At 40.8% G+C, this 15,585-nt stretch overlaps 1 protein-coding gene across 1 annotated transcript; it reads left to right on the top strand.

Annotated features, from left to right (window-relative positions):
• The first annotated feature begins 2,054 nt into the window (after window positions 1–2,054).
• LOC119897952 (basic helix-loop-helix transcription factor scleraxis-like) lies at window positions 2,055–14,542 on the top strand. Its single transcript, XM_038712010.1, has 3 exons — window positions 2,055–3,322; window positions 3,581–3,797; window positions 13,723–14,542. The coding sequence occupies exons 1-3, from the start codon at window positions 2,922–2,924 to the stop codon at window positions 13,759–13,761; spliced, it is 657 nt and encodes a 218-aa protein (XP_038567938.1). The 5' UTR covers window positions 2,055–2,921; the 3' UTR covers window positions 13,762–14,542.
• The last annotated feature ends 1,043 nt before the right edge of the window (window positions 14,543–15,585 follow it).

Genomic DNA, 15,585 nt, shown 5'->3' with positions numbered 1-15,585 from the left:
GCCCGCCTCCCAGCCTGCTGTCCAGGGACAAACACAGCACGGACAGGGAGGCAGAGGGAAGAAAAGAAGACACGGGGAGAAAGGCAAACTTGTACTTCACCACTCAAGCTTCTTGCTGTCAAGAATGTGGTTGAATAAAACATCAGGCTTTGCAAAACTAAGTCCCAGTCCTACCTCTCGCCGGTAGCAAGCTCTTTTATGGAAGTATGTTGACGACAAAAGATTTGAGAGAGCACAAAACAAATCTGAGCGCTACTCAGTCTGCAAGTCAACCTCTTGAGAACGAAAAGGCAATGATTTGTAAGAGCAGAATTAGATTTATGTGTAAGGGAGGACAGAATCGTGAGCCTAACAGATGATGTGAGCATGCTAGAGGAATTGTGTAACTACATTTGAGCCAGCAATAAGGATTCTCACGCTCGTAATGATCAAAGCTACCCGTTCTCACTTTTGGCAGTCTGCATCCGTTTAGCTCCAACTGAGAAGGGTCAAGCTGTTTCTTCAACTTTCAAACTAAAACCTGGGACAGTAGTGTTTTTAACCACCAGATGGAGACAAAGAGGAGTCTTTTGTGTATTACCTTACACTCAAAACGCGTTAACTAGATGATTAAAATCTCATTCAAATTGTTGGCAGATTTGACCTGGCTAGGGTGTACCCCGCCTTACACCTGACGTCAGCTGGGATTGGCTCTACCCCCCCCCGCGACCGTGTAAACAGGATAAGCGGTTGACGATGGATGGATGGATGGTATAGTTTTTACACCATTATGGCAGAGTAATCTTGAGAGTCAAATTAATTTAAATGCAGTTTCTAGCTGTCATAGTTGTTGTGTTTACTTTTAGTGTGACTTTCTGAACCAGATGTAGCATTTTCTTATTTCTTGTTTTTTATGAATAATTTTACGGGATAAAATAATTAAACCATTATCAACAAAAACCTTTATGAACGTGTCTCATTGTCACTTCTTAGCTGAATGTTGTCCTCGGAAATCTAATGAGCCTGATATGAGGGTTGGGTTTACTATGATTTGAACTCCACGGGAAATTTAACCAGTGGTTCGAAGAAAGAAAAGAAAAAAACAATTATTCAAAATAATTCAAAATGTCAGCATTTTCGGAATATGCATGGTTCAAATCTGACACAGCAGTATGAATAAACTAATGAAGGAATCATTTAGATCGCCCGAATTTGGCTAAATTTCAAACAGCGCAGATCCACATGCCCACATTAACTAAAATTATATGCTAAATGATAAGGCATAAAACAAAACACATGTTGTCCAAAAATATCATATGGTCGCTTTCTTACAAAGAAGCAATATATTCAAAAGCTTGAATTCCTTGACTTTTAACTTTAAAAAAGACGTGACCCTGGTGTCCACATATGGGTGTGTACAGTTGCAGCTTGCTAATCAAAAACCCCATGTAATCTCAAGTGTTCAGAAGCTGCTAAATCAACCGGAAAAAATTAAGAAAATAGTCTCAGAAACGAGCAGATGATCGGGATGAAACACTTATGTCAGATTTGCTCTCACAAAACTGTGTGTGCGCTCTCAAATGTTTACTGTGTAGCAGAATTAGTTTTGCACTCTCTTAAATCTTTTGTCATCAACATACTTCCGTACTCCATACTTCGTGGAAAAGTCACCCATCTTGGAAAAACAGGAAAACTGGAGCAGACATTGCTTTTTTGTCTGCAGAACTGATCCATGTCAAAACCTGAAAACAAATTATTACAGAAGATTGTGAAACTGTGTTAAATAATCTGATCAAGTTCTTTGTTACGTGAAGATTTGGCCTCTGGCAAAGTTAAATAACTTTGGGTTCACAGAGTTTGGTCGTGTCTTTGAAGCAACAATGTAAAAATGTAATCTTAAACAGATTTAGAATATGTTTTGTCTCAGACATTTGATATTTGATTGCACTGTCCAAGATCTTTATTACTCCTGTTAGATGACAACAAGTTATCTCTGTTTCATTTCCACCATCCAAGAAATTAAATATGTACAGAGTATTTATATTGAAAGGAATGTGTTTCAGAGGCCTTTGTGGTCTCTAAGGTCACCAAACCCACCCAGCAAATGAGGGTGATGCAGGTTCTGTTTTAGGGTGGATTTCCCCCCTAAACGCACTAGCGTGCAGCCAAAACAAACTCTCGCTGATGGTTTGCCTCTTGCCTCCGGTCTCTCTGGCCTGCTTCTAGACAGCAGCCCAGGGACCTTCGCCGCTCAGAGGGTGGAGCAGAGGAGTCCTCCGGCCCTCCCACAGGCTATAAGACCAGAGGCAGACGGAAACATTCAGACAGCAGGCACACGTGGAGCAAAGAGGCAGAGAAAGAGGGACATAAAGAGAAGCTGAGAGAGAGACCGCTAGAGAGGAAGAGTGAGTTAAACTGCTGTCACAGACTGGGAGTAGTTTTTGCTATTGGGATTGAAACAGACAAATATAGAAACAAAGGACCAAGAAAGAGATTTAGAGTAGAAAAAGGGAGGAGGATAAATCAACAGCAATTTGACTTCAACATGTCATTTTAAATTTGGCTTTCATCCAAAGGATTAACTGCAAGAAGAACTGACCTTTGGGATGTGAAGTGTTTTTGTAAAAACCAAGAGAGAACAACTTTAGGGGCCTGGAACCTGCATCCACCTGTGACACAGCAGCTCTGACGTCAAGTTGCTCTTGACCACTAAGGATCAACTTAGCATCATAAGGGCTACATCTGACTGACCTGCTTTAACAAACTTCAAGAGAAGTTGGGCATGAAGTAACAGTTCAAGGGGCGGACGCCTTTAATCAGCAGCATCACCAGAAAATTTGCAACTTGCTATAACAAGCTTGCAAAGGTTACAAGTTGAACCACAGCAAGTGGAAATCTCACGAGGATTGACCAGTAGCTGTCAGAGCGTTGTTGCTCAGAAGATGACATTCGCCATGCTGCGCACGGGGCCTCCCGCAGGCCGCTTCTTGTACGGCGACATCGCCCTGCTCTCCGAAGACGATGATGAGAACGGAAGCGAGGGCTCGGGCTCCGACGAGCGCACCACCAACTCCACCAGCTCTGCTGCCTTCCGCCTGTCCTCCTCATCGCCATCTGCCTTTCACATCAAGGTGAACAGGAAGAGGAAGCTGTGCGGGGGAGGAGGGTGCGGAGGGGTAGATATAGGGGCCATGACGGGAAGGCTTGGCCCCCCGGAGTCTTCTCCTTCTGGGGAGGGTCGTCAGAGGACCGCAGCCAACGCACGGGAGCGAGATCGCACCAATTCTGTCAACACAGCATTCACAGCCCTGCGCACGCTCATCCCCACTGAGCCAGCAGACAGGTACAGAGCAACATGATTCAAATTGGGTCATGACATTTAGTCACAAATGAACAAATAGGTTCCTAAAAATATAATGGACTACATTTTTTAGTTATGAGTAGATATTTCCTATAACTGATGTGTCAAAGAGTTAGTGCCCAGGAAGTGGACAAGTTTTGATAGGGGTTAAATGCATGAACAATACATTCTCTAAAATTATTGTACAGTTTTTAAATGTTTTGATTGATACCATAAATCTCGCTCTGACTTGATGATTAGGAAGCTGTCGAAGATCGAGACGCTACGTTTGGCCAGCAGCTACATCAGTCACCTGGGGAACGTCTTGCTCCTGGGAGAGGGGCTTCATGACGGACAGCCGTGCCACACTCCCTCGCCACCGTTCTTCCACGTTAACTCCTCCCCCACTCGAGGATCTGACCAATCAGCTCAGCCAAAGCACATCTGTACTTTCTGCCTCAGCAACCAGAGGAAATTGGTGAGCAGACAGAAATTATAAATCGACAAGCAAGAAAGTCCAAGTCAACTGAAACAAAAATGCTTTACATAGTAAGTTCTCCAACAAAACAGTGTTATTAGCTATTTTACGCTAAAAGTACTTAAATAACTACTACTTTTCAAATATAACCAGAGCATTTAAAATTTCCAGAATTAAAAATATAATAAAAGTTGCATGTTTATATTTAGAAAAAAATGATCAAACTATAGAGTGAGGCTTCTTTGGGGAAACTGTGAAGTTTTAGGGTCAGTTTGGTGTTTAAAGCTGACCTGAGATCAGTGACTGTGCCTATAAACCTGATTGGCCCTGAGGGACATTAAAAGCTGAACCTCTTTAAAATCCTCTTTTAGGGTAAAGGACTGTGTATTATTGTTCTGTTGGGGGTTAGTTTTACTCAAGCAGGTGGCTCAGAAGTTCAAGGTGCTTTCTGAAACTCACTGGACGTTACAGTGAATAGAAGTGGTTGTTTTTGTGTCAGAGGAACTGAGAGAGGGCTGAGAAAAGTTATGGGTCAAACGGCACGTAGCCCTTTTTTTACCATAACACAGACAAGACGTGCACAACCGTTGCGTAAAAACCGTCTAACCCCAACTGTGGTGGTTTCTTCTTTCTTTTAAAAAAAATATATATTTGAAGTTTACAAGGGTATTTATGAAGCGAGTGAGATTTATGACCAGGAGCCCATGAAATCCATCCAAAACCATGTGTATAATTAAAAGAATGTATTGACGTCAGCCTGAATATGAGACGGTTTGAAGAACTGACCTGAGATACAAAGATTGGTGACTCTTATACACAACTTTTATACATTTAACTCACTCACACAAGTGTTAAAAACATTTTATTCACAGTTTATACAGAGCTTAACAACTCGGGAAAAACATACATTCAGAACAAAACAAACAAACAACAAATCTAAAATACATGACAAAAGCTAAAGTCAAATTTCTCTTTGTTTCGGTCGACACACCTTAATAGAGATACAGAAAAGGAGAACGTCATCCGGTGCGAAGTTCAACTCACATTTGATTGATTCAATACAGGAAACACAAATAATCAAGAACACTCTCAGCATGAGAAAGTCGTCAGTCCGATGAGAAATAACAGGGAATGAAGAAATCCTATCAGCTGACTGATACCAAATTTATGAGTCCAGCTCCGACTTCAACAAACACCACCAGCCTGTACAGAAGATGATAGAGGGGTGACGTCCACTCAACTTTTCTCCCTCTATCCTAGCCGTTGCCCATTTAGCAGGATTTATGGGTAAGGAGCTGACATCTGGCAGACTCCCCCGTTACCCCAGCAGTATGTGAAAGCTAATACCCTCCTCAGTGTCTAAACCCAGAGACCCTTTAGCTGGGGGATAACCGGAGTCTCAGCAGTGTGTGTCTCCCCCCTACCTCCTGCCTCCCCTCTGAACCTTTGTGAGTGAAAGCTTAGACGTCCTCTGTGTCTGAAACCCAGACACCCTCGGCTGGGAGATAACTAGCCATTCTGTCTCCTCTGTCGCCTTTGCTTTTTTGCTTGAGTGCTCCCACCATGAGTTCTTCATTTTTATTCTCCTTCCTCATTTACTCTCACACTCATCTCATTCTGTTTCACTTTTTCCTCTTCAGACCTTTCCCCTAAGCTTCCCTCATACCCCCCAGCTCTCTGCATATCGATCAGCTTGGTGGAGGTCAGAGCTGTCAGTAGGAGCTGTGTAATACTATCTGCTGCTGTCAACTCTTTGCTGCAGACACATGACTGACCTGTAAATGCATGCTGGGTAGAAAACAATTTTAAAACTTTCTCATGTCAAACCCTTCAAATGTGGACACTTTGACTAAGCCTCTCCTAATTGATGTCAGTCACATTCTGCTGTTTCCCATTAGCTCCATAACAGTTCACACTCTGTTGTGTATGATGTATGCTGAACTTTACTGTTTTCATCTGATTAGGTGTACCCAGCTGAAAGCGATTATCTCTAAATTATCCCTTGATTGATTTCCATATTGACGGGATCTCTACACTCTACACCAATCACACATGAGGAAAAAGAAGATGAGCTAGGGAAAGATTTTAAAGTTTTAACTTAGATGTGGTTTGCACAAAAGAAGGATAAAGTCCTCATAAAGAAGATGTCCCATATGTACTTCTTTCAAATTCTGTATCACACAAAACAATCCTCCCTTCTAGGTTCCAGTTAAAGTAAAAGTCAAATTGTTAACAGCTTACAAATATGTAGTTTCATTTTGAAATGGCTCAATAAATTGCTAAACAGCTGGGCACTGTAGTTTTTAGCTAAACAGGAGCAGTATAAGGATTAATACACATTTGCCCATGTACAATGGCATTGAAGAAACATGTCGCCCAGTACAACGGTGTTGTATCAGGTTTTCAATATACAGGTAATATTTGTTAGTGGAATCATATGTGTATATATCAGGGATACCTCAGGCTCACCTGGCGTAAACGTGGTTAACCCTGATTGGCAGAACCTGAGAGAATTTCATTTTCCCCGGAAAAGTGGCTATACAGTGCGTATAAGTGGGCTAAAGGGCAGAGTTAGTGCTGGTGATTACAGAGAGGAAACAATTGTGAAGGTAAAATGATACTTGTGTCCCGAGTGCTCTCTTTGTATGTTTTTATGGTCATTGAGGTTCATCACAGCTGTCAGGTCTGCTGAGAGCGGCCACTTCAATTACGCTTATTTCCAATGTGGGAGAGGGTGAAAGTGAGAAAAGTATACGCTCATTTCCTCTTATTATGTGTGTATACAGTATAACTGTTTCAAAACAAACAGTCTTGTTAGTAATGACTACTGCACAGAGAGGGCTAAACTGTTACATATTCAGTGGAATACTGATGTGATTTCATTATCCATGTGACTTTATGCACTCGATTCAGAAAGATTTAAGATGAATTTTATACAGGTGAAGGATGATTTATTCTTTATAACTTCTTGTTATGGTGGGGTGATTTCCCAGAAAGTGACAGTGAGATTGAAATTGATTAAAAAACGATTCTCATTGCTGTCCTGTGAAAACCGTGTATCTGTTGTCAGCTTTGTGACGATGCATTTTTCAGCTAATGAAATGGCTTTTTAATGGTTTATTTATCTTTCAGAAGTTGGGGAAAAACATTCAGCCCACATACGAATAAACAAAAATTAAAAACTAACATTTTGAGTTATGTGGTTTGCTTTGGACAGCAACACTTTGTTTTACTTGAGGAGAATGTGTGAGCCTGAAATTGTTGTTTTTCTTTCCTAGTGAGAGCTTATTGAATAGCTCTGTTGCTCAGATTCGTAGTGCAAATCTGTTCTTCTGCAATACTTCTAGATATTCTTTCCCCACTCAAGTTGTCAGGTACAGAGCCACATACTGTGGGTCATTTCTACTCAGCATCTTTTGATCAGAAGCCAAGATATTTCCTGTCAACATACATTACTGACAAATTTTGACTTTTAAAAAATCTGTTCTGAGGTGAAGCACCAGCAGTTTGGCATGGACAAAAACCGGAGCGCAACTGATGTCTTTGATACATTCAGCAAAAAAAATGGGACGCTCTTGATAGCTACATCTGTGAATGAGATGTACAGGGCTGAGGATAGAGGATTGAGGTGAGCAAAGGGCTGCTTAAATCCCTGCGCTGTCTGGTTGATTGATGCAGATATCCTGTGCTAGGCCTCTGTGCTTCTGCTGATCAGTGAAACTGTCAGGTGCCTGGACTCAACCTACAGCACGGTCGCAGCTTTTTTAATCACTGTGGTGTTAATATCTCCAGTAATATCTCCAGTGTCACACCAGGTGAGCATCTGCAAAAAAAATATTTTCTTTGTGCTATAGGTGAAGGCAAACAGAAAACGTTTTAAAAATGTGCTAATCTGTTTACTTCGTTGTCTTTAAGGTTTTAGCGCTTGAAGGATTTTTACAGCTTCCTCCGCAACTGTGGCTTATTTCTTTTGGCCCGAAACAGGGAGCGGGTCAATTCAATTCAATGGCAAACGTAAACAGAAATGGCGATTCATATGCCAGTAACAACAATCATGCTCAGCTTTTTCCTTTTATGCTGGATATGACGAGGTCAAACATTTTCCAATATTTAAAATTTAAAGAAGATCAATTGACGAATTAAAATACAATTTATATGTTTGGAAACAAAATAAAAATCTGGTGAAAATATCAATACTATAATACTTATGGTGTGGTTGCTGTAAACAGACCATTGTTCCTTTGTGATGGTGAAAGAGTTTACAAGCGTTTTAAGGCGCAACTCTGATTTAATTCCAACTTGAAGGAATCTCATTTATTTGGAATTTCTTTGGAATTAAAAAGAAGTGTTTAAATTTTGTGTAACAACAAACATAACAAATGATGTATACGGCTCCCAATATCACACACAGTACTAATTTACATCTGGGCTGCTGTAAAACTTTTATTTGTGATGATTTTTGTGGGTGGCTGGAAAGCAGGGCGTATGGAAAGACAGTGGCACTAAATCTGCACCATGCAATTGGAAACCAACTTATCTGTGCTTGTGTGTGAGAGAGTAAACGTGAAAGAGCATGTTTGTGTGTGAGAGAGAGATAAAGACCGGGTGTGATAAAGAGCTATGTGTGTTTGTTACTCTAAGATGGATGTGAATGACAGACAATACGTCCATATATCCAAATATACAGCACACACACACACCTATACACACACACACACCTACACACACACATTGGCTGGCTCTCTGTGTCTGGAAGTCATTGGCAGTGCAGAGCAGAGCAACAAATGAGCTAATTGTTCTGTAAATGATTTATCCTCTGCTGAGGCCTGTACAGCCAGTGTTTAATTCAGCTGCTGCTATTAGAAACACATTGACGTTGGGCTTTGATGGTGATGTTTAAGAAGCCTGGAAACCGCTCTCTGCAAAACGCCCTTGCCGCTTACACACACACACACACACACCCGCGCCCACACGTATGACACATACACGCACACACATGCAGGCATTCACTCGCACACACGACACAGGCGTACAGTGCACCACACTCAGAGACTTTATCAAAAGCATTCAATTCTGCTTCTGCCTTTATTTTTTTTCAAGTCTTTTCAGCGGGCCGGCAGTTCATTGCTTCTTTCTCGACACCAAAAAAAAAAAAACCTCACATATATGATTACTCAGTTAAGGAGCCCTGGATCACGACTGTGCTTTCAACACTTTCTAAACTAATGGTGTGCAGGAAGTGTGGAAACAGAGAAGGAGAAAGAGAGTAAGAGAGGCAGAGAAATAGCCAACGACTCAGTGGGATAATCAACTTAGCTATTTATCCTCCGGTTTGGACAGTTGGTTTTCGACTGCGCCGAAACTACACTTTGCTTCTTTATAGAGATCAAATGAAGCGTGCACCTTAAGAGGGCTTAAATGCATGGATAGGACGGGTGTAAGAGCAGACTAATGACTGCGGTTTTTACAGTCATCTGGTTATTAGTCTGTTTTCACTGGAAAAAAAGCATTACATCACTTGTGTGCATGAGGTAGACGTTTCAAGGCCATAGATGAAAACTAAATTACCCTCATTTACTGATAATGCTGGTGTCAACTTGGAGTTAATGTTTTGTGTCTCACGAGCGAGAGCTTTGCCTGTTTGCTTCTCATTTCAAGCTATGCTAATGAGGTGCATTGAAGGTAGCTAATATACTGCAGGCAATTTTCAAATATATTCTTGCTCACGTTCAGTGTGTGTCTGTGTGTGAGCATGGCTGTATGTATGACGTGTGTCTTCATGCATGGACGTGTCTTTATATTTTCAGCACAGATGGAAGCAGTTAAACCCTAATCTAACACCAACAAAAGAAGTCGGGTCAGATGACTAACAAAATCTATTAGCAAAACTATCATTCTGTTGTCATTTGGTCTTCAGGGAAAGGGTTGCTCACGTAGCAAATTAAAACCAAACTACACAAAACTGAGCCAGGCAAAGAACAAATCTTCAAAAGATCCAGGACCCAGAGAAAAGCAGACATTGGGCCATTTAAATTGTGCATTTTCTTAAAACAGTGTCTACTGAAGCTAATGGCATATTGGCTGTTGTTGGGTGCACATCTTAGCGCTGATGATGAAGTGCTGGTTGATGATTAATGTAGCAGAATTAAGTCATCTGAGACTCGTGAAAATTAAGTCGGCCTTGTTCTGGAGTCATTATAACAGATTATTAAAATGTGGGAATAATTAAATGCATGTGTGGCCGGCTGGTGCGAATTACATCTGATTAGGCAATCTACAGTAGGATAAATCAAGTGTTTTTCAGAAGCCATCAAGATTCTTGTTAGCAAACCACAGTGAACACAGAGTACATGTCTGATGTATCCAAGCCACATAATGGCAAACTGTGGCTTATTCGGTGTTAGTTAGCTTAATTTAAGAGTCTGATGCGTTATTCATTGCACTATTTCAACGCAAGTCTGTGATCCTCTAATAGATGACCATTTATGAGGGTAATTACTGCTTCTGTTAGACACATGAGGGAACTGACGCATATTCACATATTTTCACTCGATAAACTAAAGGAATATTACCAGTTTTCATTTCATGGTTGAATACCAATCTCCTTATACGATTGTCGGGCCAGTGCCCAGGTGGAATTATTTTTTCCAACCAGTCATTCCTCTCTTCATGCAGCCAGAAACTAAATTAGATGTTTGTATTTGACAGAACGTCTTAACACAGGAAAAGAGAGAGAGTGAGAGAGTGCACGGAAAATCCACAGTTATAGGTAAAGTACCGGCTCTTATTGAGTTTCGGAAAAACTATTTTAAAGTTTGAATTTGTAGAGTTGATAAGATGCCGTGAAGAGAGTGTTTACTATCTTCACATTGAAGTTAAAACCGGCTCCTTTCACCTTGATTAAACAATAATATTGTTCCACCGTAGTAATATCATCACATTGCATCTAAAAGTAAACATCATCAGGTAATCATATTAGCGTTGGACAAATCACCCCCCTGGGAAGTCAGTGGTATGTCTTTGTGTGTGTGTGGGTGTTTGGAGAAAGAAAGAGAGAGAGAGAGAGAGGGAGAGAGGGCAGATATGCCATCTGATCATGCCCTATTAGTCTTCAGGAGATTGTTTTGACTACCAGGCCAGCCTTAAAGCCCCGCTCCTCCTGTTTTGACTGAACCAGTTAGACTTCAGCTGAACCGCCTTCGCCAGCTACAGCTGTGCTTCCTAAACCAGCGCTGAACACTCACAGTGAGACGTGGGCTGATTCCTGGTGATTTCACAGTCATTTAATGTAATTTAGTAAATCATCCAATTGTCACGCACGGTTTTTGAGTGATACTTCTCGTGGACCCACTTCCTCTTTATTTCCACTGAGAAATACAGACAATTTTTCCACAGTGTCTTCCAAGAAACACCAGAGCGCATCGCTGCACTTGTCTCATCCAGCTGTTGGTATTATAGTTTGTGTTGTGTCTGTGAGGAGTATATATGAGTCAGATGGCAAAATTGAAAAACATATTAAGGAAACTACCCTTCTCTAAGTTGACCTTTCCTTTCCTCTACTGTGATTGGTGGTTTGAAGCTCTTGTGTTGTCTTGTGGTATAAATTGAGTATGCTATATGCAATCCAGTCCCCTACAAATTACACTTACATGCTACTTGTTTATTTTGTCAATTCTTAATAACAAACATACAGTAATTGCTGCCTGGATTATGTTCCCTGGTAATGTTTCTTCCGGTGAAGAAAGAGCAACAGTTTTGTGCATGTAGGAATTCAAAAGCGAGGGTGGAAGGACGGGTGTCCTGGACCTCAGAGACCGGGGGTTTGCATCCTGAGTCCTACGCTTGGTAAAGTACAGGCCACAAAGCACATTTGTTAATGTTAGGAAAGGATTTTGGTTTTGATTAAATGTTATTGGAGTAAACATGTTTTATCTTGTGCCTTAAGTCACTTTTGGCTTTTTTCAGTATTTAACCACCATCTTTCTGGAACTTTGTGGAATGTGACGATAAAAAAGATGAATCATGCTTCATTTGCTATGAGCAGATATTGTAGGAAAACTAATGAACTACATTGTCACTGAACGCTCTGTATCAGAGGCAGATATGTTGATACACAATTTAAATCCCCAGCATCATATTTCTCTTAAACTTCATTTGCTATTGCATTAATATTTAATGAATGTAATTTCTAGGAGACAGGCTCCCACTTGACATTTGTACAACACTAGTGTAAACACACTATAGTGGACAACATTAATTAATTATTACTAGTAGTAGTGAACTACTACGGTTGAAAAATGTTGACTTTTAGAGTGTAGATAAACATCTAATGACCTACACTACACTACCAATATCTAACATTCAACTTTAGATGTTGTTGTTTCTGCCACAGTCACGGTGCTAGACATATTTAAACCAAGGGCCACATCTCATCTACATTTGGCACCCAGGAAAAAAACACACCACTAAACAACGAAAATGGAACAAGAAATGAGATCTTCCTAACAAGAAGGTGGTTATAAACACTGCTAAAAGACGTCTACCTGCACACGCAGCCAACAACATAATGGTAATGGTTCATGTCTAGATAATAGCAATCTAATAATGATCCTTTGCTCTCAGTCCAGCTGGAAGATGTATTGACAATAATAGCTCCTGTGTCTCCTCACACTCGCCTCAATCAGCCGGAGGACCGATTCCTGTCCAGATCCTATGATCTCACTCTCTAATTACCGCCTGATACCCTTCCAAACACCTACCCACCTTTGTTGATGTCAGTCAAATGGATTTTTCCAAACACCTACACCTTGTGCACAGTCTGAGAGGAAATGTGTAACAGGTGTTCGGCTGATGAGAGGAAGGCGGGGGGGCAGAGGGTTAGCTGAGACGATATGAGAAGGTGAAAGAAAAGTCAGGAGAGGACAGGAGTGCAGATGAGTTGACCTACACTCTGGTGAGATTTTCACCCAGTGCTTTTGTGTACCTTTATTACCATTAAGTTTGCCTGTTTTCACTTGCATAAACAATATAAAGATGTTTTTTTTTATATATTTGTTGACCACAAATTAGGTTATAACAGCCTAAGATCGTTCACCAGCTATGAGTTAATCAAACATCAGCCCTGAAAAGAAATGAGAGAGGCAGGGATGACGTTTGTTGCATATCACTCAGTGTTGTGTTCGATAAAGTCCCTTGACTGTAGCTTGGAAAGCAAGCGGTGGATGGCCTGAGAAGTAAGCAGAGCAGAGGTTAGGTGAGGAGGGAAAATGTGATGTTATTTTCCTGGCCAGATAGAGAAAGTCTCCTCACCAGCCAGGAAATCAAGGCTTCTCTTTTCTGATACCACAGATAAATGAGAAGCACATCATCATGCCGGGCTGTCACACACCAGCTCATGAGGTCACTCTTCAGGCCGTAATAAAATGAGCTACCCCTACCACGAGTAATGTACAGTGTGGCATGCTAGTGTACAGAATGTGTTTGTGTGAGTTTACTGCATGCAGTCAAGGGTAATCAAATTTTTCCACCCTGGTAAAATACATACAGTACGAAACCAAATTCATGACTGTGCCAGTGATTGCAGTAAAACAGTATCTGTTTCCACAATATGAACTATATTTTCCTGGACTGTCATGACACTATAATGAAGGGCTGATCATCGACAGTCCTGCTCACCTGTTAAGCATATTTGAAAATTTGAGTAAAGGGTGGAAAATTGTCCCCTACCTGTACTCCCTGACAAAAACTTTGAAATACATTTGTAATGCAAATTGAACTGACCTTCTGTTCTTTGACTTTTCCGCTAGCTTTTCCAACTTGTCCCTAGTTGCGATGCTAAGCTAAGCTGTGCTAAGCCTTTAAAATCATTCCAGTGTTGAATCCTCGATGATGTGAGATGTTGTTTCTCTCTCTCTCTCTCTCGCAGAACAAAGACAGAGACAGGAAGACGGCCATCAGAAGTTAACAGAGAGGATACAAGCCACACGGATAAAATGCGTGTCACTTTGACAGCGCCTTCAGTGAATTACTGCAACTTGAAGACTTGTGATGCATTTCAGAGACTTTTGAAGGACTTCTTTAGCGCTTCCAGGACTTTTCAAGGAACTTTGCTAAGCATTTCCTCTACTTTTTTTTTTAAAACTTTTTATATCACTTTACAAGAACCTTTTTACTTTTTAGGATGTTTTCAAATATGTTTGAAACACTTCTGAAAAGTTTAGCAGTACTTTCAAAGGGCTTTCACATGCTTATCAAGACCATGAAGAACCTTTCTACAACACAAAAAGAGACTTTTTACAGCATTGTTCAAAGACTCTGTGACTTTCCGATCAGAGTCTGAGGAACTTATGGCACATGATCGGAAAACAACACACAGAACCTATGACAGACAAATTTGTATTCATCAAAGCTGTGTGTTATTAATGTGTAAACTGAAATATAAATGTATATTTATGTGATATAACATTATATAATGAAACTATGTTATTTAACCGGCATTGACAATCATGGCAAATAATGAAAGGTATAAAGGTGCAAAACATTGGCTATTGACACAATTTATGCTGGAACTTTTGTGGTACTGGTTATTTCTAATAATCATTTCTGTGTCTTAATGCTGGAAAATAACTCAAGGTGACCAATAAATGTTTTGTATATCTAGGAGTAAATGCAATTTAGATGTTGATATTTTGAGTCTATACTCTCAAATCCTCCCAAGGTCCAACCAATAAACATTATCAAAGTTTCCACTGTGAAACTGTCCTGCGCTGTAGAGATATTTTAATATCAAATGGTGGTTTTATCATACTTTTGGTCATTCAGGCAGCTACGGTGAGATAATTTTGGAAGTTTCCATTAAAGTCTTTCATGAAGGTAGCAGTACAGCGAGCATAAGTGCAAGTTCCACAGTGGCTACACCTGTAGCTTACATCAGCCTAAATCCTAGTTTTACCTCTCTCTCTATCTCACTGCCTCTCTCTTGATTTCTTTCTTCTCCTCTGGGGCACCAAGATCAGAGCAGACAGAGACAGAGAGGGGTTGAAGATGAGGCGGACAAGAGGGGTTTGAGGAGCAGAGGAAAGGCAAGCGGAAGAGAGAGGAAGGAGAAAAAAAGAGAGAGAGAGAGAGAGCAGAATTGAATCTGCAGGTATGGCTGCTTGGACATCTGCCTGTGTCCCCTCGCTGTCCTCTTCTTTACCTTTCCACATGCTCTTTTTCTCTTCTCCTCCTCTGCTCTTCCTCTCTTTTCCCAGGAGTGCCACTGGCCAGAGTCTGGTTGGTGATGGCTTTCCAGTGTGTTTAGCCACACACTATTTATCCTCTCCTTACTCTATCTATCTATCTATCTATCTATCTACTTCCTTCTCCCTTTTTCTTGTCTTCTTCCCGTTTTCTGGATAGCCTTTCCACTGTCTCAATCCCTTGCTCTCTCTGTCCCACTCTTTCTACTCTGTTTTTCTGTCCTCTGCCTTTATGGAAAATTATCAGGGCATTAGCGATGTGGAATGTTGCCTTTCCTTTTTTAAATTTGTCACATTTTTCATTGCTTCTCTCTCCGTCTGCCTCCCATACCCTTCTCTCAGTCAGCTGTTATATTACCATCTATGAGGCCAACTTGCCCTGTTTTCTAAAGTTCATAATCACTCGTCTAAGGAGAGCAAAGTAGTTGAAGCATTGTTCCTATGTCCTTCTGGTTCTGCAGCAAAACTTACAAATCCATTTTCAGAAAAAGCCAAAGTTGTGGCTACCTGAAAATGGCTGATTTGAGAGAGATGCTGGTAATTTTCTA

The sequence above is a fragment of the Micropterus salmoides genome, unplaced genomic scaffold, assembly GCF_014851395.1.
Source record: "Micropterus salmoides isolate LMB-PRFRI ecotype aquatic unplaced genomic scaffold, ASM1485139v1 Ms_hic_scaffold_11, whole genome shotgun sequence".
In the NCBI taxonomy this organism is placed as follows: domain Eukaryota; kingdom Metazoa; phylum Chordata; class Actinopteri; order Centrarchiformes; family Centrarchidae; genus Micropterus; species Micropterus salmoides.
This window is presented reverse-complemented; position numbering and strand designations above follow the sequence as displayed.

Coding starts and splice junctions, on each gene's coding strand:
- LOC119897952 (XM_038712010.1), top strand. CDS start 2,922: ATGACATTCGCCATGCTGCGCACGGGGCCTCCCGCAGGCCGCTTCTTG. Junction 3,323..3,580: donor CCCACTGAGCCAGCAGACAG/GTACAGAGCAAC, acceptor CTTGATGATTAG/GAAGCTGTCGAAGATCGAGA. Junction 3,798..13,722: donor TCAGCAACCAGAGGAAATTG/GTGAGCAGACAG, acceptor TCTCTCTCGCAG/AACAAAGACAGAGACAGGAA.